General features: G+C 40.9%; 1 protein-coding gene across 7 annotated transcripts in view; it reads left to right on the forward strand.

The window, feature by feature from the left end:
* The window catches only part of ELMO1 (engulfment and cell motility 1), a 301,412-nt gene that overhangs the window by 251,700 nt on the left and 26,498 nt on the right, over positions 1 to 23,214 (forward strand). For all 7 annotated transcript variants that reach the window (XM_039715063.1, XM_039715067.1, XM_039715065.1 and 4 more), the window contains one exon: positions 20,867 to 21,030. In XM_039715063.1, the coding sequence (XP_039570997.1) occupies positions 20,867 to 21,030 (164 nt within the window). The remainder of the gene's footprint in view (positions 1 to 20,866; positions 21,031 to 23,214) is intronic.

Raw genomic sequence — 23,214 nt, forward strand, 5'->3', positions numbered from 1 at the left:
GGAGCAAAATGTGGACACTGTCCTATAATAGAGATGGCCTTTTGGCCACAGAAGTCTGCAATATTGGCCATAGCTGGACAGTAATAGTAGCTTCAAAAGGAATGCTCACCTCATTCATCTGTCAGGAACAGTCTCAGTTCAGACAAGGACAGGGAAAAAAAGAACTATGACAAGCTATATTTGATGCAGCTGCAGCATTCCTGTTAAAAGCATAAAGATAAAACATCACTTTGAGGCCTATTCCCTAGAGTTATCCTTCAGCTCATAATGTAACAAAACCTCTACAAAGTGAGTCACATGTAACTTCTAGATCATCCTAATATAAGCTGGACAAAACTTTGTTGGAGTAGATTAATGCTATTGTTTGTACTCAATGAAGCTAAGGTTATTTACCCCAAAAGGGAGTTTTGCCAGATGTATTATAGCAGTTGTAGCAGAAAACATTAGCAAATAGGGCAGACCTGCTCTAGAATTTCCATTAAGATTGCATTATATTACCCAGTGAATATCTGTCTGTGCTGTTTGTACTTCTTACTAATATGATTTTCCCTTGCTCTTTACTCCTGCCTCTGTGCCTATGGCTGGGAATACTGCACAATTCTGGTTCATTTATAACATGTATAATTGCTAGTAAGCATCAGGTTTTGGAGCTTCTGGAGATTCCAGAACATGAAAACCAGGGAACCAACCAGAGTTAAGTGCCCCTAACTGTGCCCACTGATATGTTTGTTAATATGACTTTTACAACTACAGATACACAGACTTCTGTGCTCTCTGTCATATTTTTAAAAGTCACAGTCACAAGTTCCACATTGGGTCGTCTTTGAATGGAAATATTTTGCTACTGCAGGTATTTCTGGTGACCACAATAAAATCAGTATGGCTACTAAACACCTGAGATGTTAAATACTGTCATCACTGGGCAAAAATCTATGTGTGCTGCTGGTTAAAGAAAGCATAACAGAACCCTTCACGGTGGTTGTTTGCTTTTCCCATTTTACCAAACTGCTGGGAACTACCAAAAATAACACAACATGTTGTGCTTGAAATAGCATCATTTATTTCACTGCTCTGACACATTTGAGGTTGCACAGAAAGAACAGATCCATGTGTTCCTTTCCTTTCTGAGGAGCTCTTAACAGCTTTCTCACAGTAAAAATGCCTGTAAAATCCTTTTTGAATTAGAGTGCTCTGGACATGTCTGAAAACTACCTAAAATTTTCATTTAAATTATTGTTGTGTGGAAGATAATAGCAATTTAAGTATGCCCCTTTTTAAAAAAGCAAAGACAGAGGCACAGCACAACAGCAGATGAATATTGTAAAACCCCACGGGATGGGTTCTGTATTGACAGAAAAAAGCATCCCTATTCCCATCAGCAGCTGTGAGCTGCTCTGTAGCAAGTTGTGAATCCTGATCATCTTCCTCACTTCAAAGAGCAAAAAAGCAGCAAAAACCTTTCCTTTCTGATCTGTGTCTGTGCTGTCTCTGCCTAGACCCAGGTTCTTTCTGGGAGGATTTAAAGGGATACTTCTTTTTGCTAATACTTTCTTAACACCCAAGAAAGATCAAAAGAGTATTTAACAGCAAGTAACTACTTAGTCTTCAGCTAGAAGTCAAGCAGAATTCATAACCAATCTGACTGTGATAGTTTTGTGTACCAGCACCATGCAGGGACCATTCTGCAACAAAATTAGCCAGTTGTCACTCCCCAGGTCTCTTGCCAAAGAGTGTGAGGAAAAACCTTTTAATTAGCTCTTCCCTGAGTAGGTCTTCCTTGATTAATCTTATCTGAATATCATCTTTCAGAATTAAAAAGTTGTTTAGAAAGGGGCAAGAGTATGCTTTAGGATTCATAACTGTCCTTTGCGGCCTTTGCAGTGGGAGTTCAGTTCACAAGAGGCCAGTATGAACCCAGATGATGTAGCAGCAGCCAGGGTGCAGTGGGCATGGTGGGAGTCTTGATATTGATGAGGTTAATTTGCTATGTACTGTGGGACAAAAGGAGGAGAAAAAATCATGCTGACCTAGCTAAGACAGTACTTATATGTATGTGTATTTGTGTGGCAAGGGACAGCAGTGGGCGGAAAGCTGAGGAGGAAGCAAGAATAAGTAAAACAAGATGGATTTATCGGCTCTGAATTGTTCATCTGTATTCCGTTCTTCACTGTGCTGCAGAGGAGGAGAGCATCTCTAGCACCGTGGTTGGGGAGCACAGCAAGAGAGGGGGAGGAAGGTGATACCTATCACAGGCATCAAAAGTGTTTAATTTTCCAGAGGCTCTGATTAAACAAATGTTTCTGCTTCCTGGCAGCCCTTGCAGACATTTGTTGGGACAGAATAAATCAGAAAGTAATTTGTCAGCTGCGATGATCAGAGCTGGCTTAGTGGCACTGTCTTGATGGAGATTTTTTTTCTGAGTTTCCTGGGAGCAGCCATATTTGCCAAGCATCCAAAGTAATGCCACCAGCTTTCCTAAGGATGGCAATTCAGTATTGATGGACCTGGGTGGGTTAAACAATGCTCAAAAATAATGATGTATGACCATGGTTAAGTTTATTATGGAGCCCAGGTAACTACAAGGGAGAAGGTCAAAAGGAGTGAATGACCCTTGGGACTGCTTTCCTGCAGAACTAAATGGTGCTGAAAGAGGTTAGGCTGGGGAATGAGAGGGGAAATTATTTCATTGTTGGTGCTGCCATGTATAAACAGGACCAGAAGGCCCCAAGAGGCAAAGAGGAATAGATTGAAGAATAGTGCACAGTGTGTGGGCATGAGCAGGGTGGGAACTGGGTAACCAGTACTTTATGTAGGTAAGGAAGTCTCTGTTTCACATGTTTGCCATCAGCACCTAAGTCAGCTCAACTCACTTCAACCTTGTCCCTTCATCTCTTCTTCTCTCACATATTCATTGTAAATCTACCTCCCACTCTTTGTGTGTTGTGGGTATAAAAGTGGCTGTATGAGCTTGCAATGGCCCCACTGTCCAGGAGAGATGAAGGCACAGTTTAATTATGCAGGCCACTCATGGGAGTGATTATAAAATCTTAATACCACTCTGTGAAGGTCAGCAGTATTATAAAAATCTTATTTCTGCAGTGAATTAGGAAGTATAAAAATACATTCCTGCAACTAAAAGGCAGTCTGCCTGATTAACCTTTAGTCAAAAAATTCAGGGCTCATAGGGAAAGAAAGATTAATTCTAACTGATGTAAAACAGCTACAAGAATGATTTAACATTCTCATTGGTGAAAATGCTGTCATTTTAACACCTTTTGACTCTGCATGACTTGAGATAAGCACTGCCAGCCCTTAAAGGTAGGAATCTCACTCTTGCAGTGTCCTTGACCTCCTTGTTTCTAGGCCTGTGGACCTATAAGAGGGGACCTTAAAGCTCTCACCTTCTGTTGTCTGGGAAACCTGTTACAAGCCTGAGACTGAGTCTTTGCCTCTCTTGAGATGGCTTGATGTCCAGTTTTGTTTGTTTGTGGGTTTCACTCCTTTGTAGTGGAAATTAAATAAAATGCTATTGTTTATTGTTCCGGTAAAGATCCTGGGAATATTGCTTAATCAGTTGTCCTTGTAGGATAAAGGAGGATAAGCTCCTTGTAAGGAGTTGTTTGCTGCAGTGCCTGTGGAATTGCAATGGATGGATAAAGTCAGAGAGATCATTGAGCAGGAACGAGTGATACCATCAAAGCTGGTTCTTCTTGTGCCTCTCACATAGGTGCCATCTTGGCTTGTGTGTGACACAGCTGCAAATACAGAGAGAAATGTGCTTCCTCAGAACAGATTTCCTTCTCAACTGTACTCAGACACATTTGCATTGTACTCTAAAGTTTAAAGAAGTTGTCTCAGCTGGCCAAATTTTTTAGCATCTCAGGTGTGGTAAAGCTTTCTCCCTTTTTCACTTTTGATTAGATGGAAACTGGAAAGTTAACATCTGCTCCTTTCAATGACTGAATTTAGTAAGTCTGAAGGAGATGCCTTGAGATATGCAGGTTTATCAACTCTGAAATAGAGAGCTGTCTGTCCTGTCTAGCATACTATTTTCTGTCCAGTGGAGCCTAAAACTTGCTTTACTCCACGTAGAAAATGTAAAATAAAGAGGGAAAGTCTGCAGCACACCCTGCTGAGTTCATTTGGTGAGATAAGACATTGGACAGTTCTTGGGAATTAAGTTTTTGCTGTATACCAAGGAAAACCTCCTTTTCAGACAGGGCTTCCCCAGCAGGGGAGCACGTGCATCAGTGGTCTTAGTGCTGAAGCCACATTTGTTCTGTGTAACTGATATCAGCACTGGGGCTTGCATTTGAAAATGTGATTCATGGTGGTATAGAAGGAAAAAAAATTACACATCTTTCTCACACTGATTTGTGCTACAGTCATTCAGAAACACAGCTAGCTTCTTCTGATATTAAAGGAGAAAAAAACACCCGGAAGGAGAATTACAGGAGTGCCATTATGTATGTGTGCCATGTTCCAAGTGTGGCTCTTGCCCAAAGATAAGCAAACTATCTCTGGAAAGCATAGTGCCAGAGGTGGACAAGGCAAGTAAAAGGGCTCAACAAACACACCTAGCTTTAGATAACAGCTCCTGTTAGATTCACCTTAGTAAGGGAGGGCTGTTTGTGGGAGCCCATAATTAAAAGGCTCTGCCTTGGCCCAGTAGCAGAGGTTGACCCTCTGTGCCCCAAAAATCTGCTGCTCTGCAAGAAGCACTTGCTGTCTGCGAGTGCATGGATGCTTTTCCATTCCTTTGAGCCAGAGCCTCCATTGCAATGGGGAACATGCATGGTCTTTTTGCTCCAGCTGACATCCATTCCTACCAACCTGCAAGTCTTCAGCATCCTCGTGACCAGTGGAGAATCTTTCTCCTTCTTTTCCCAGGTAGGGGAATGTGTTGGGGGAATTTAATTGGTAGTTGCAGTAACAACAGTCTAGGAAGAGCGAGGTTTTCAGAGGTGCTGGAGGTGATTACTGTAACACCTCAAATGCTTGGAGTGGGAGGAGGAATTGGGACTGCAAGAGAAGCAATGAGTAGTGGCAGCTTGATTGGTCAGGCTGAGAGTTGAGGCAAGAGGAGTTGATCCTAAGTTTTATCTCTAAGGGGGAGTGCTCTCCATGTGCCCCCTTAGGTATGCTGACAGTCACAGTGCTGGAAAGAAATGTCTGGAGGGCTCCTGGTGGCTCTGCTGCTGGCTGCTCCATTTGGATGTAAAAGATCCAGAGGCTGGCAAGGCATGGTTGGGGATGCTGCAGCTGTGACAGCCCAACCCCTGCAGACTGGCTTCCTGACCTGAAGAGACACCATGTCCTGGTATTACTGTTCCTCAGCAACATGTCCTCAGTGCCTGCCCCAGTAATGCTTACTACCCATCGTCAGGCTTCTTAAATCAGTCATGAAGGATGTAGAGGGAAAAGTATGGTAATTTACATCCTCTCTGTTCCCCAGCATAGGCACATCACAATAGGGCTCCTGTTCCTTCTCGTCGCCTTCCTTTCCCCGAGCAAAGCGAGGTTCCTCCCACCTGCCCACAGCCCTTCAGCGAGCGCGAGCACAACTCCCACACGAGTCTCCTCACCAGAGTTTCAGCTGCTGGTGCTGCTTCCATGTGCAGCCTGTTCTGGTTACTGGCTTGGGGAGTTGGTTTTTAAGCTGTCTGTTGAGATAGGATTTTTTTCCTCCTTTTGCTTAGTTGTATTTGGCTGTGATTTGTGCTGCCTGCTCAACACCCAAGTACCAGTTTGGGGCAGCAAGGGATACCTAAACACAGAGGGAAGCTTCTTTGTGGGGTGAGAAGTTTGCACATCCAGTGGTCTCTGCCCCCTGTCCCAGGAGTCACATCCATTTTCCTGACAGATTGCCCTTGGGTAGTCACCTCTTTTAACTACCTGCTGTAATTAATAGCAAATTTGATATGCATGGAAGTGTTGTCACTGTCAGCTCACTCCTGAATGGCATATAAAAACCCATTAGAAGCTGGTTATTTGAATTATTAATTTTTTTTCTAGGCCATCCTATATCTTATGTTATTTTGCTGATTTGTTACTGATTTTCTAAGTAGTTCTAGTCTTAAAATGAGGAAATATTCCTGATGCTTTCTTTTACTGATGATTCCTCGTTTGTTGCTTCCCTTATTTTTTTAAGAAGTCATTCTGGAGGCACAAGCAGGAAAAGAAAAAAAGATTAAAATTATCAAATTGGCCAAAGAGATTAAAATGACAAATAATATGTAGGCTGCAGTCTTCCAAAAATCCAAGAATAAATAAAGTTTCTTTTAGAGTGTTTTGAGGAGGAGGTTGATTATCATTTTATATCTGTATTTTTTCAGTGAAGTATCCAACTTCTTTCGATAAAGTACCCAAAAAACTAACTTATGATAACAAAAGCCCTTCAAAATAAATTTACTGGACTGTTTTTGTGGACAAGAATTTGAGATAATGAAAAAACCCATCCAAATTAACTGAAGTATTGCAATAGTCATCTAGATTGAAGCCTCTTGTATGCTAGATTTATACATACACATAGAAAGGGTTGTGTACAATAGACTGCTGATTGATGGATTTTTGGCCACTGCCTGCTGTCTCTTCAAAAGTGTTGACTTTTGAGCAGAGCAGTCACCAGTTCTTAAGTCCAGTGTTAGTGGGACTTCCCAGATGTTTCTGACATAAATATTTCTTTTCTGTCCTTTGGTTTGTTTCTCTCTCCTCAAGTTTTATATTACTTTGTAGAGGAAGCACAAAGAACATAAACCTAAAGGAACCTGAATGGTTTCCCAGTAATTATGTTGATTAAAGTAACTCCAAGGGTCAGTCTGGACTGCTGATTTCTTTTCTTGTTATCTCATTTAGATAGCCAACCCCTGGCAGTGGAAAGCACTGGAAACCAGTATAAAACTGGGATTTTTTTTTGTTATGAACTTGCGCCCAGGTGAAGACTCGCCACATCCGCAGGGAACTGCACTTCTCTTCTCTCTCTTAGTGAAGTTAGATCATTGCTGCCTGAGCAAAATCTGTTAGAGCAGCAGCACTTTCCTGGTCTTCACTTAAGCCCTCTTAAATCTTTCTTCTTTGCAGTCATTGGAGCCAATCATGCATGTTTAAAAAGGCTGCATTGATTTGGGCAAGCTGTTTGGGCAAGTTTTCTCTACTGCCTTCTGCTGCCATGGCCACCAACTCTGCTTCAGGTGCAGGGCACCCAGGACCAGGATCCCTCCAACATCCAAGTGCCCAGGACCTCTGGGGGCAGTGTGCTATCAGGGAATGTGCTGGCTTGTTTTCCCCTCAGTACCTTCCTCAACAGAAAGCGCTGTGTCTTGATTAACAGAGGTTGTAGCTCCACTCCACTGGTTGCATTTTTGACCATTAGGAAGTGCTCGCATCCAAACGTGCTGTGTTATCTCTGTCAGTAATGCCAGCAGATAGTTGTGAGAGACATTCAGTTGCCGCTTGTGTTCTTTACAGGGGTATCAGAGACTGAGAATTGGTGAGTTTTATGAGCAATGCTCTTCAGATATGTGAAGATCATGACTTCAGGGAGGGTAGGAGGCTGTCACTGCTATGGGAAGGACCTTGGTGTTGTACTCAGCCGCTCAAGAATCCCCCACCAGTCATCCTTGTTGCAGTGCAGGCCTGAACTTATATCAAGAGCAGTGTTTGCTGGGAACACTCTATAAGAAAACTTTTTAGAATTTTGTTTTCCCTAAGAAATATTTACCTGTCTTGGATTCTGTCCTGCTGGTTGTGGAGGTGGCTGCATCACGTAGCAATTTTGAGGGGTCAGGTTTACATATGTGGCAATAAGGCATTTGCTGTTCTTAAAACTTCCATGCTTTCACTTCAGAGCTCTTTTGTCTTAAAGAGCATGCTACTTAGCTGAGATTTCTCAGGAATGGTTTACTGCCTTTCCAAAAAGCTCTAAGAGGAAGCATTTCCCCCCCCCTATTTCCTTCTGACAAAAATGGGAACAAAGCTGTAATAAGGCCTTTCACATACACATGTTCTTCTATCTAATGAACTTATATGTGCATTATAGATGTTGGAAGGACCTTGTGGTCTTATCATGAACTAAATGCAATAAACTCTCTTTTCTACCCTGACATGAGGCAGGTGCATGCTGCTTTCACAAGAACAAATGGTTTATATCGTCAAGGAAACATTGTAGGGAGTCAGATTTACTATCACTTTAATTCAGTAATATTCCGATGTGTAGAAAATACACACCTCAGCTAAATGTTGATTCAGGGCTCGGATACAGAGATGCTGATCAGTACTGCAGCAGCATTGAAGATTGTTATTTTTATCTCTATGAAAAGTACTGGTAATTGGGAGAACCCTGCTGTGAATAGGCTGTCTCTCCAGTAGCCATCACTTTTGTCTCTTGGTAGGTTATGGCCTGTGAGTTGCAACACCAGCTCTGCTAAGATGATGTTTAGTTTGGCAAAGAGTTATGATGTGCAAAAGACATTTGCAGAGCCTTCATGCAGAACAGAGGGTGCCAAAAGCCACCAGTCAGTCAGCTTTGGGCTTGTGTTGCTTTGCTAGGTTATTTATTTATTTAAAGCTCAGGCCTAGCAGTTTGTGTTCCTTTAAATCACTGCAACCCACCAAACCAGGCACAGCACGATGTATTCTGAGTCACGGTCCTCCCCCAGAGGAGACGAGACCGAGGAAGCAGAAGCTGTAAGCAGATCTGAAGCGAGCCCCCTGCCGCCGTGGGTGTTGCTGGTAGGTGAAATAACAGCAGGTATTGCTCCTGCTCACGCCAGCGGCCAGCAGCGCCTCCCGCCAGCCGCCTCTGCTGCCTCCCTGGCTCACTCCTCCATGGAAACCAGCCATCCTGCACTCACTGCCCCTCGCCACGGGGCCCCTGGGCACTCCGCCCGCTTCACAGCTGCCGTGGGGAGCTGCTGTTTTCCTCTCTCCCACTATAATAGCATCCTTATGAGGCTTCCCCCAGCCCGTCTCTCTAATCGGAGGTTGCATGTTTCTGCGTGCGGCTTGCGCGGTGATATCTGGGTTCATTTAGTATGCTCCTGGGAGTGCCTCTGAACTCAAAAAAGAGGAAAAAAAAAAAAGGAAGGAAAACAGCCTCAGGGAAATCCTAGCCTGTAGCAGGCAGTTGAAGATAAAAACACGCAGTGGTTTTGTATAGGAATATTGCTCTTGATGAACTGCTGTGTGGCCATGTGGGGCAATGACACTGCAGTCATTTGCCTTCTGCTGGGCAATCCTGGGATTGCTCACAAAATAATGGCCAATCCAAATTTTTCAGTGAAAAGCCAACAGTAAGGGTGGTCTGTTTAGAGAAAATGCCAGAGACAGCTGACTGTTCTCAACAGCTTTGGACTTGTGACAGAGGGTGTGGGAGTCTCCAAAAGAATCAGGTGTTTAAAGATTGGGTGCATCTTGTTTTACAGAAAATACCCACTTTGTGTTGATGCCAGCTTCACCCATGCTTACATCCTTTATCCTAAAAATGAGGCAGAATTTTATTCCAGATATGTTTCACCCAGTTGTTTCCAAGTTAGGCCTCATCACCTTTCCCTCCCTGCATATTTCCTTCCTCTGACTTTACAGGCCCGATAACACCAGCCCTCTCCCACCTAGTGTGCCTTGCCTCTACACAGTGGTTTCCAATTGCCTGTAACATATTGTCTCTGTGAACCATTCATGCACAGAAACACAAGTTCCATCATTCCCACCAATCTTTCCCTTACAGGAGTTTCCTCCCCCTTCCTGCCTAACTTCACTAGGATAAAATAGTAGCAAAGTTTTACAAAAACTTTTGTTGTCGTTGCCTCACATGCCATTCTGCACTCTAATTACTCCACAGAGCCAAAGAATCAGTAGGGGGATTAACCTCCTTATATCTGTAACCTCAGTTCTAGTTTCCTTGTCCCCAACACGTGGAACAATGTCAGGACACACCATGTCTGCACCCCTGGACCATGTTCACTCTAGCATGACATCTCCCATTTGTCTTCTTTCTGGACCTGAGCAAATTTACCAAAGCAAATCCTTTGTGTAGTCACATAGGCAGTAGGGTTGCAGGATGGGTGCGATGCCTTTTTTTTCTTTTGGTGACTGCTGCAGTCTGGAGTGCACAGAATCTGAATCTAACCTTTCGAGTGAAAACAAATATCTTGCATTTAATTCTAAATTTATCTTCTGCCTAAAAACATAAAGTAAATAATTATAGAGTTGTAGGAGTCTGCTGGCTGATTAGAAATGTGGATTAATGACAATATGGAAAGAAGTGCAGTGATTTGTGACAGTGTGGAAGAAAGTGCAGTGATAGCATTCAAGTTATCAGAGAAAGGATCTCTCATTACTGGAAGATTGTAAGCCTTTATTCACCCATAACTCACTAGTTGGTTACTAGAAATAACACTATTTTAAGACATTATTTTGTCTCCTAGGCAGGATCGATGTGTTTCTGTGTATGTCATTGGTAGTTTCAAATCAATAGTGGGAAGTAAACTTGAAGCCAATCTTGTTTTAATCCTTTTGTGAGAAAAAAAAATCCTTTGGCTCTGATTTAATATGAGTGAAAGAGAGAGAGGGAAAAAATAAACTGAGAATGTGGTATTGGCCCAGTATTCACTGGAAGAGAAGAATGCTTTCAGATGCTTCCTATGCATGTAGTGAAGGGGATGGAGCAATGGGACCAGTCCTGATGCTTACTGATATATATCTTTAGTTAAGATTTCACATAAGTGTGGATGCCTTTCCCTGTGCTCGTGGAAGTCTATCATATTCCCAAAGCATTGGGTAACCCAAGTCATTTGTTCCATTCCCAACTTCCCTGGCTAGCAGATCGGTTTTATAATCACAGGGAGGTGACTGAATGCTTTTGAATTGTTGGTGTTAGTATTAGGTATCATATAAATCACTGCTCTCTGTCCTGGGGAGTAGTTTATTTTCCAGTACTGTGTGTAGATCCCAAAAAAGCTTCCCTTTAATCTATGGGGAGAAAAGATTGTTCCTTTGCAGCAATGAAAAATACAAGTTTCTGAAGCTATAAACCATTCCACTGCAGTTCTTAAAATGAGGTATGGCAAAACAAGTCATCTGTGCATTTTCTTCTTCTAAGAATAGCCTGGTTGAATTCCTTATATTCTTGGTTACCTGTCACAGCTCAGGAGGAAAAAAAATATTTGTTGTTCTTATTTGTATGACTAGCACAGTAATGATATAACTACCTGAGGCAGAAATCTCATTGGACTAGGCTGCAAAAATTCAGAATTTAATGAAAGTACTATTCAGTTATTTCAGAGCAGTTTAAAATGGCAGTGAAAATACTTTTTTCCCTTTCTCTTGGACATACACATTTTGTGTATGTTTGGCAGTTCCAAGCAGATCTTGGTCTGTAATAGTCCTGACAGCACTTATTATGATCTGTCAAGTCAGAAATTTGTGAGCAGCAGATTTACAGAGTAGTGTCTCTAGCTAGCATCTCACAAGTTGCAATGGGTTTAACCTCTTCATTGCTTTGTGAATCATTATTTCTGTGAATCATGCAGCTATTTCATGCAGCTGTTTTCATTATTGTGGCACACACTGGAATCAATGCATTAATCACTAGAAACAGTTATTAATATGAGATGTGCTAAAAAATTGGTGTTCTGTAGGCACATCTGTCAGCTCACTTTTCTTCAGGGACATGAATATGAAAACAAGGCTTTACCTAAAAATGATTAGAGCTTACTTTTCTTATAAATTATGATGTAAAATAACATGTCGGCTCATTCAGAGGCATGGCACATCTAAACAACTGACTTTTTCATAATTCCTAGATGCTCAGCCAGATCACTTAACTGTAAGGGCATGCTAATAATGGGACTGAATAAAATAGTCTAACATGAGCATACCAAACACTGTGTTTATGCATTCATCAGAAAAGCCTAAATATACAATTTAGCTTTCTAATTCAAAGAACTGAATCCAACACCACATTTTCAATCTTTCATGGTTTTGTTAGGTAGAAATTTTGGAAGTTTCACTTTTCTAATAAAATGCAATGCCCAAAAGCAAACAAACAATAAAGAAAATAAGAAGGTAGCAATGAAATTTTGAAAGTCACTTATGTCAATACACAAAGAAAAATGAAAGCAAGCTAGTAGGAAGGGTGCTATAAATATGGGAAAGTGAGGTCCAGAAAACCTCACTTTTTTTTTTATATGTCAGGTCGAGAAAACAAAAAACTTCTAGCTTCTATTTATATTTTATTTTCCTTTGTTCATGTACGTAACAGAATAAATGTGAAGGGATACTTTTAACTAAACAAGAAATTTTACTGTTTGAGTGCTGAGCCAACATTTGGACTTGCTGAAGGAACAGCAAGTATTACATAAGTACTACATAGGTATTAGCCAAGCTTGGCAAAATTGCAGAGCTTCTGCATATAGAGCGTTTAATTGTTGAGCATTTTTCACAGGCAAATCTCCTTCTCTGTGAAAAATGTTCATGGGGAAATTTGGCTGAATTTGCTACTGGAAACAAGTGGAATTCACGGACACACTGGATGGATTTTCTAGGTCTATCAGGTTTGGAACAAGGTTAGCAAGGAGGAGAGGTATGCAGTTGAAATGTAGAGAAGCTGTGCTCATATTGCCTGCTGCTTTGTGCTAGCTGATTTATTTGTTGGTCACTTATATGACTAAGGAACTCCATTTCTCTTGGTATTAAAAAGGCATGAACCTGGTGCATTGACTCCCCTTCCATTTAGAAATTAGGCTGGAAGGTCCCTGGAGTCGACTGGAGACAAGGAGAGGGACAACACAAGTAGGGACAGTGGCAGGCTTGCACTACCTGGAATCCCATGTGTCCATTCATACCTTGGGCAGGAGAGACCTCAACACAGTGGTTTCAGCTGGTGAAGGAGCCTGGAGATCTTTCCAGCAGTGCAGCTGGCCACACCTTTATTTGTTTTTGTCTCAGCTATAGCAGATAGGAAGATATGAAGCTGTAATGTTGTTTTTACAGTTTTATGCATTTATCAGATGAACTGAGCAATGATTCCAGACTCTTCTGTTTGTTTTTAAAAAAATTTGCTCTGCCACTTTTCCTGTTTTTCTACCCATTTAAAGAGTCTTTTTTTATTCATCATTAATATGTAGGACTTGAGTTCTTTGATTTCTATGTTTTCCTAGGGGAAAAAAGCTGTCTGATAGAATCCTGTCTTTGTTTTCCTCCTGTAGAACCAGCAGTTTGCCAATATATTAAGTTAATTTTCATTTAGTATATGCCATTTAATGTAATTAAGGGAAGCAGCACCCAAATGTATGTTCCTAATCATGGGTAACTCTCATATTGTTTTTCATTAGAATTTACAAGCATATTATTTGACATGTTAATTATTACGTTAGTATATGACTAAGGATACAAAATGAGGATATCTCCTCATTTCCCCCCTCCCCTCACTAAACATTTTGTTTGAGAAGATCAGTACATTTTGTCTGTGCAAAGCCCTGATTAAATGCCACCCACAAATGATTTTGTGCATGTTTTATTTTGCCAAAGGAAGTTGTCAGACACTAGGGGAAATAATGTAATATTGTCTGACCTAAGACTTCAATTAACTAACAAGAAAGTTTACCAAAACTGTCATATTAACTTTGTATATCGTTTTACTGGGGCAGAAACATTGTCACACAGCACTTATTTCTTACTGTGTCTACCTCAAGGCACAAAGCACAAACAGGAAAAGAATTTTAATTCTTATTTCTGATGCAGATAGTTTTCTGCAAATATTTAATTCGAGGAAGAGGTTTCCTGTCTATCAGTCATTCCTGTTTCAGCCCAGTATTACCCAGGCAAATGATATTTGACCTGTGTGTTTAGATTAGGATTGTTTTGAATTGAACCCTTGAATTTTGTGTGGCCTCTGATTTTAATCCTGAAAGAAGACAGTGAGCTTCTTCCACTTTGTCTTTTATCAAAATTAAGAAATTATGGACATTTTTTGCATGTATTTTGATGATTATTCTAAACCCACTTGCATTTCCAGTTAGTAAAGGACGGCTGTTCACTTCCCCTTCTGTTGCTATTAATTTTATCTTCAACTTCCTCAGGCCAGTCCTTAAGGAAGATTTCCTTTCAGTCAGCTGCTTCCTGAGCCATAATTTTAGAAATACATAATTTCTCCCATATTTTACCCTCTGTTTTCTTATTTACATTTAACTGAACTTCTAATCAAATCTCATTTCTTCTTTTCCTTTAGCCTTCATTTTCTGTTGAAATACGATATCCATCATACCTTCTTTTTGTCTTCTTCAGACTTGTCCCCATTTTTATTTATTTTGTTGCAAGCCATCCTCCAGATGCCTCCCTCCTCACGCTGATACTCCCTACTGAAAGCTTTGTTCCTGCTCTGGTCACTTTTCCATATTTATAACACCTTTCCTACTAGCTTGCTTTCATTTTCCTTTGTATACTCCAGTGTGTTCCCACTCCATGTAAAAATCATATTCTTGCCCATTCCTTTAGCCATATTACCCTTCATGGAATTTTGTGACAGCTCTTTGTCTTTTTCTCAATTAAGTTCAAGATGGGTCTTGCTCCCAGCCAAAGCCTCTGCCACTGTTACTGGGTTTAATTAGAAAATAAATAGTAATGTTAAAAGAGAACTGGAGGCTTCCATGGGTATCCGGTGATTCTTCATCAGGATCTGTGTATCCAGGAGAAAAATAATCAGTGCAGCTACCGGAACTCTGGGAGCTTTTGGAAAGGACCAAGTCAAGCTGTGGCCACAGACCCTTCCTGTAGAGGTGGAGTAGCTCAGGGATGTAATATGACAGAGTTCAGCAATAAGTGGTCCGTTTCCTCTGAACATGATTTACAAGGTGCTCACATGCAATAGCACCAAAAAAAAAAGCTGAGAATCTCTTGCAGGGAACTGAACTTTTTTACATCAGATGGAGGCACTCCTCAGATCCCTTCCTTGTTTTTTCTCAGCCTCCCTTTCACAACCTGTTTCACAGTGCTCATTAGTCTTGTGCTCACAACCCTGGTGCTCTTATTCCATCTTTCTCACAAGAATGCAAAGACTCCTCTATCTCCTCTTCCATAGTCTTGAATTAAGAGTAGTCTCAGCCCATCAGTTCCCAGGAACTGTGTGGTTTCAGTCTGTTTTCCCACACCTGGGATTCATAAGCCAAGGGAAAATAAAAGTCAGAAAAATCAAGTTCTCTGAAATGTAAAACAGTTGTGACCACTCAATCTTCAGCCTTTTCTTTCTTTACTACTTGACCTTCTGGATCTTGGAATCCAGTGCAAGGTCAGTTCTCTTCTCTCTTTTCCTCACCAGAGGGCAGGCAATTATTTGGGTCCTGAGGCTCTGAACAAGATTTCACTTTGATGTATTGCTACAGCATCAGGTTTTCTGACTCCTGCTGTGGACCTGTTAAACACCTTGAGTGGAACTGCTGTCATGTCTCCTATCTCTCAGCACCATCATCACATCTGCTAGGTGTGCTCATTTGTTCTGCAAAATGATAGTCACTGCTGAACTGGATACTGATACTGATCCTGCATGGAAACAGACTGCTCAACTTGATCAAAACCATTGCATTATTTTAAGTCTCTTTTCTGCAGACTGAAAAATATCTTGATTCATACTGGAAATTACAATCACAAGCAAAAAGGAAATAAGTAAGAAAAGAAAGAAAGAAAAGCAAGCCAAAACCACAGCAACACAAACTTTTTTGCAATGGGTTTTAAATTCTGCAGAAAAATGAAGAGATAAAATGTATCAGAGCTTATATCTGCTAAATCCTCTGACAGCTGCTTTCTCATCCTGCTTCCTGAAAATGAATCAACTTAATTATTCCTGTGGCTACGTACATCCAGACAGCTTAGAGTTGCCTCTTTATCGCTGGCTACAGTAACTGTCCTTGTGTTCTGGAATAGCTAAGAAGATTGAAAACTGGGGGGTTTTTGTAATTCCAGAGTACACAGACTGTAATAGAAGTAATGGTCTGGAATTTTGGAGTCTCTTGTCAATGGTTAGATTGTGCCAGCACTGAGTTTAAATTTGCTTGTGTAGGAGGGCATGTTTAGATTAATATTCTAAAGTAATGTGGAGTGAGTGTTTGGTACAGGCTGTGACTGAGAGACTGGTGTAGTGAATTCACAGACCGCAATATGTGGAGATTGGGGTGGGGGATGGGGGGAATCACCATTAAATTATCTTCCAAGGACCTTGAAGCCTCTCAGGATGACTCTTCTGAGTACTCTGAAAACATAACCATTGATCTAGTTGTAACAATATATCCTTTGGAACAGTCTGAAAAATGTCTCAAATTATCTGGTGCGCACATTAAACATGTAAAGTTTTCATTAAAAGAGTTGACAGGCTGATGGTAAACTGAAGTTGTTTCCTTTCCCTTCAGAATTAAATTTTCTTTACAGCCTCCTTTGTCAGTAAACACTGTTCATTAAGAGTGATTTGGCTATTTCATTCTACACCCTTGTTTTTGCCTGCCTTGTGGATTTAACTGAAGGAAATCTCTTTGTGACACTGAAATGATCAAGCTGGATCTCAATCACTAAATGATGTTTCTATCTGCATTCTTTAACTTGTATTAACCAAGCTACTTTTTTTCAGGAACATTTAGATAGGAAGGAAGCTAAGTATGGTTTTTTCACAAATAATTTGCAAAGAGATGTCTTTCCTCCAGTTCCCTGGTTGTTGGATGATTTTGACATGGTCACATAAAAAAGCTAGTGAATGAGGGCCTAAAACTACTCACATCTCAGGTTCTTCAAGTCTGTTTGTAGAGAGGAGTCTCCAGAAGAAGGGCAGTTCAGTGGCTGCTCTTTTATCATGTGCTGCAGTGAGGTGGGGGAATCACACCTTGCAGTACTTGATAATGTTGAGCCAAATCAGGAAAGCACTGAACTAAGCGCATCATTTTAATGTGGGTTATTTATATCGAAATCTTTTCTGTGCAGAAGGAAGGTGAACTGTCAAGATTAATAGGTCAGCATTACATGCTGACACACCCAAGCCCCTGAGTCAACCATCCAAGCAGCAATCAGTGTAACAACTCCCCCAAAATACAAGAGGTACAACTTAAAGGCTTCTCTGATGGCATCCAGACATGTTCTTGCTGCTGTCATTGCACATCAAAGGATGTGCTTATCCAAGCGAAACACTGATATTGTGAGGAAAGTATGAGAAGGGTTCATCTCCTCTCTGGTGCTCTACAGATCAGAGAATCATGGTGTGATCTGGGGCCTTAAAGATCATCTAGTTCGAGCCCTACCACCATGGACAGGGACACTTTCCCCTTAACCAGGTTACTCAAAGCCCACCCAGCCTGGCCTTGAACACTTCCAGGTGTGAGGCATTCACAACTTCTCTGGGCAATCTGTTACTCTCACAGTAAGAATTTCTTTCTCACACCTAATCTAAACCTACCCTTTTTCAGTGCAAAACCACTACCACTTGGGTAACACCCCAGATGGGTTGTTGTGAACATCTGGGCCTTCAGGCTGTTCTGGAGAAGGTTTCTGAAAAGATTGATGCTGTGAGTTTGTAGAAGGAGTTTATGTGGTGAGTGGAAGGCTCAGACTTAAATTTCCAGAATCCTGCAGGCTAATGGTGGGTGTCTGAGAGGGCTGCCTGGCTTCTCTAGTCAGTACCAAGAGCAAGCTTTGCATCAGTATGGGGTAAGTAGAGTAGAGTAGAGAGGTTTGTGTTTTCTGTAGCTGCAAGCAAGCTGCTGAAATAAGACCAGTGAGAAGCTTGCTGTAAAGTTTGGCCCTGATAAACAGCTCCTTTTGGTTTTAAGAATTTCTCACTCCTTTTATTTTGACTCCTTGTTGTAGAGCCCAAGTTCAGACCTCTGCTCCATCCAGGAAGAATAGACTTTATTTACACAGGCAAAAGTTGTGATGGCAAGAGAGAGGAGAGCAGGTAAATGTTGGAAGACCAAAGTAGTCAGAATATGATATGACAAAGATGAGGTCAAATAAGCAAAATACATAACAAACTAGACTAAAACAGCTTAATGAAAAACATGTCATGACAGGATACTAGCTGTAGAAATATGTTAAACGGATACAAAATTTGGGGAATAAAGTCCTATGCATTTAATTGAAAAAAAAGTTGTTGTTTTCTTCCTACTGTCTTTCTCTTCATGTCTTCAGTGAGTTTACCACTCTTAGTTGCCACTCAAAACTTGGATTCTCTTACCCATACAAGATAAAAAGCACATGATTTAAAGCAAATGCATCCTCTGAAACACTCATTTCTCTGTAAGAGTGCAAAACATAATGTAATTAAAACAACTGTCTACAGTGTCTATGTGCAATCACATTGAGTGGAGAATACATTTAATTTCATTGTAAGGTCAGATACATGAGGAGGAAAGGTTGATGCTGTTTCTCAGCGAGCAGTAATCGAAGGCTGGCAACTGCCTTTGCAGACAGTCCTTGGCAGTGATTCCCAAATGCTCAGGAGACTCACTAGAAGCAGCAGCTTTGACACTTTGGCCAGCTTGTTAAATGGTGTTGGCTATAAACATTGCAAGGCAAGAGATCGTCCCCTTACATGCTGGTCCAGGGGCAAAGGCTTCCTATTTCTCTCTTGGGCAAGAGCAGCCTCTAGACCAAGGGGCTCTTTCTTGATACCCTGTGAATGACCTTCCACACAACAGCAAAGAAGAGGAATTTTCATTGTTTGCATGTTAACTCTAAAAATGAATTACAGAGAAGGGTGTTGCAAATAAGTGACAGAACTCCAAATCTGCTAAATTTGAACCTCCTTTTCGGAGTTTAGCCAAGAATGAGTACTGCTTCATGTAGATGGTTGAGAGATCAGATTGGAAAGATCCTCATGCATGCAATTCCCTAAAATGCAGTATTTATTAAATTGTTTGTCCATTTGTTCTATGAGAAAAAGTGCTTGTAAGAGACAGCTTCCCTATTGTGAGACCCTGGATTTAGGAAACTAAATCTATATGCAAGCAACAAAAAAGCAGATCTATAGAAATTTGAACAAACTAATGAAACTGAAATTACATGCATGAACAAGTTATTGCAGCATTATATTTATATTTTAAAATAGTTAGCAGTGATAGGTAGTCATTATCAAGAGGGCAGAAAGTGGAAAACAGAACTTATTTTTAAACATACAACTTGGGACTAGAATTATCCGTTTCACTCTTTCCTGCTCTTATTTTGAGGATGTTTCCTTTGTGGACACGTTCTTCATTACATAAGCCCTTTTAGTTGTTAAACCAAAACCCAGTGAAATCAGTAGAATTATGCCACTCACCTTGCTGGGCATGATCCTTCAACATTCAGGTGGTTTGGGTTTTACAGTGGTTTGTCATTTTCGAGGTGTGACAGCGCCTTTCCTACTTGGACTGGAGTGGACTAGTGAGTGCACTGTGAATACAGGAGAGGAGGTGTTAATTCCTCTGAGCAGTCAGGTGCCAGTCAGGAGTTCATCTTTCAATAGGGAAGTAGCTAATTCTCGCTGGTAGACCAGCTAAGTAATTCTTCAGGACTTTAGTTGCTTAGTTTCACCAGCTGAACACAGCTGAAAAGAGTGCTTAGATCATATCCTAGAAAGAAGATACATCTCAGGAAGCAAAAACAGAAAACAGTGAAGGCAATGAGTTAGAAGATTGAGGCAACAACACATGTGAAACAATTAAATATTTATATGAAAATAGAAGGGTTTGGAATTATTAGGGAACCTCTGAGGGGCTGAGTTTCTGTTTTAAGATGCATGGTGAAGATGAAAGAATAGAGGAAAATTACCAGCACAGTAAAAACTTTGCCTTCTGTTTGTGTAACTGTTGATTTCTGTCATTACCATTTTGATACTGGGGGCTGTTACCATTTCCTACTGGTCTTTAGCTTTGGCATTTGGGTGAGATGGACCTTTCTGAGTATGATAAAGTGTTCTTTCAGCAAATTTAAGCACATAATCAGATAAATATTTTGAAGTATGTGACTTGCACCATCACCAAGGAAATTAGTCTAGGATTACAGAGAGAGAGAGAGAGTAATCTCTCATATGTATTTATCTGAACTAGATCCAAGCAATTCTCTTTAGTTAACTGTCTCAGCAGTTTTGTCCTGAAAAAATACTTATTATGTAGAATAGATGGCTGTTGCCTAGCCATCCTTCATTCCCATTTTTTGGTTTGCATTGTTTATGGCAGTTATTCAAAACCAATCCTGTAATATCCTTGGCAAAGTGATCTCTCTCCTTCCCTAATGGTCTTTTTTAGTGAGTTCTCTTTCCTTCACTGCATATGGCCACAACGTGCCTGCAGTGTAAGGCTCTCACAGAATCTCAGAGGGGTTGAGGTTGGAAGCTACCTCTGAAAATCATTTGGTCAGCCTTCCCTCAAGCAGGGCCACGCAGAGACAGTTGCCTAGGACCATGTCCACACAGTTTTTAGTGTCTCCAAGGATGGAGAATCCATCACCTCCCCGGGCAACCTTTTTCACTGTGAGAGTGACCAATTTGGTCACTCTCACAGTGAAAAAGTGTTTCCTGGTGTTCAAAGGGGTTTAAAGGGTGTTTAAAGTGTTTCCCGTGTTCCAGTGTGTGCCCATTGCCTCTGGGTGTAAGGGATAAAAGGAAGCAATGGGCCAGTTAGCAGCTCTCCTCAACCCTCAAAAAAAACCCAATTTTGTCGCAGAGCAGATGAGCTTTCGATGTAGGCTGTCAGAAGTTGGCTTATTTTCTGGTTATGTTGCTGAAAAGTTGTCTAAGAGACCACATGGCTAATCATGTTCTGTACCTAGAAACCTTAGTGTGACCCAGAATAAGATTTGAAGCAAAAACACAGAAAGTGTTAACACAGCTTCTTTTTCTTTCCTTGTTAACTTGCAGGTAATGCAGGTAGTGAAAGAACAGATAATGAGAGCACTCACTACCAAGCCTAGCTCTCTGGATCAATTTAAGAGCAAACTTCAGAATCTCAGTTACACAGAAATACTGAAAATACGCCAGTCTGAAAGAATGAACCAGGAAGATTTCCAGTCTCGTCCAATTCTGTAAGTATTGTTTTCTCTCCCCACTCATTTTTTTCATGGAAGGATTAACAAGGGAGAATGACATTTGTGAGCTCTTCTGGGGAATCCCAGGGAGAAAAGCTATCCAGGGATCTGTGCTCAAAGGCAGTAGTGAGGCATCTGCTTAAAGTATATGTTTTCTTCTGCTGGGAGTCATAACTTTTCTCTGAGTTCAGTGAAACCAGATTCGGCAAATCCCAGCAGGATTTCACTTGGCTTATTTATATGAAACAGTGCTTTGACATTTCCTAGCTCTGCATGATTGTGAGCCTGATTTTAGTACTAGTAGTCTTTCAAAATAAAATCCAACTAATCAAACACCACAACTTTGTCTTCTGTTCAACGCCTCTCTGAGCAAGACAGGGAGAAGCCCAGAGGAAGAGGAGCCAATACACACTAACTTTCCAAAAGAATTGTCCTTGTATATAACATTATTATAAATTGGTGTTAATGACAAGCATTCATTTACTTATTTGTAAACAGCAACATTCTGGCAGCTAGCCAGTCCTTTGCTCATTGTTTACTGCAAAGTATGGAAGGCTAATATTGCCTCCATAGCTCCTTATGATTTCTCAGAATACTCTTTGTTCTGTCATATGAGGAGTGGAGGCCACACTTGGCTCTGGACCAAGTCTGGGCTTGTGGCTGAACTGATGGCACAGGACAGATGCAGACTCTGTGCTGTGCAAATGTTGTACTGAGAATAGCAGGAACCTTTTGAGATCAGCTGAGAAATGGTGAGGACTCCAGAAGCATCAGCTGAAATGTCATGAAATCCTGACTGTTGCAAGTGGAATAGCTCATGATATTCTAAATCTGCTTTTCCAAGGCAAAAGTATAGAAATGGATTTGGACCAGAGCATTCCAGGATTCAGAAGCAAGATATAAATTTGGATTTGTTTCTAAAGGATACAGATATCTAAGTACAATCTCTGGGGACAGCAGGGCAACAGTGGAAGTGTAAGTGAAATAGAATTACAAACTAAATTTTAACCATACCAGTGTAAATCAAAGGGGGACTGCTTCTTTTATGTTTCCAGTGTGTTTGAAAATACAACCTAATGCCCAATTTGAACTGATGCCACTCGTAGTAATGCCTCAAAAATCTACAAATGTCCCAGTTAGTTTTGAATTGTTACACTGCTCAGAGAGCCCCTGCAAATCCTCTGCAACATTTAGATGTTCCAGGCTGCTCAGAACTGCAAAGCTTATCACCAAAGCTTCTCATCTTCCGTGTTTTTCCTATGACTCAACAGTTTAAGTATGATACAGGTCCATTACTTACATTCTCTTGCACCATCACCTAGCATTGAAAGACTTACCAATGCCCTGTGCAAGCTCTTCATTTCCAGTGTCACTCTGGCTAGTTGCTGCCACAGTGCAGTCTCCTTCCCAATCATGGAGCAAGTGAAACAGCCAACAGAAATAGTTAAAAGCAACTGGAGTGTTACCAGAGAATCATTTCAAATTCAGGATAAAGGCTAAGCCTAAAGGCTATAAAGGCTAAGTAAATCGATAAGGTGTTTAAGCAATCACAACTGCATTTGCAGAGATTTAACTCCATGCATTTGCATTTTGATTACATCCATGATCACTTGTTCTTGACTGTGAAAAGAAACAGTCCTTTCATTTTGTGCTTTGATTTGATTCCCTGTACTGAACTCTGTCAAATTGCATAGATGGCACAGCTGATAGAAGTACAGAATCATGGCCCCATTGTAGGGAAAGAGACTGTGAGTGAAAAGAGCAATCGTGGCTGTGCTGTATATTTTAAAGCCCTGCAGATATGCTAAAAGAGATTGTGCACAGTGGTGCCTGTAACATCAGCAGACCTTGTTTAATTCTGCTTGAGAATATGGCAATCAGGGAATGGCTTTTCCTGCCTTGAACATGATAGAAGTCTTTCTATTCATTGTATGAAGCACTGTAGTTTTAAGCATTCAAGCTGCTGGATAAGAGAAGCTTCAGGGAAGTTGTGTTTGAATGTAAACTGGAATGTGTTGCCTTAGATCCTCATAACTACAACAAACTTGTTTTGCAAGGATTAGTTGTTTCTTTTATATGAGCATGTTTGTGTCATGTGAAGTAAAGCTTTATCAATACCTACTTTTGATTAGGAAGAATAAAAAGTCCTTCAAAATAGATTCAGGGATTTGGGATTGTCAT

The sequence above is a fragment of the Passer montanus genome, unplaced genomic scaffold, assembly GCF_014805655.1.
Source record: "Passer montanus isolate IOZ18808 unplaced genomic scaffold, ASM1480565v1 scaffold32, whole genome shotgun sequence".
Classification (NCBI taxonomy): Eukaryota; Metazoa; Chordata; class Aves; order Passeriformes; family Passeridae; genus Passer; species Passer montanus.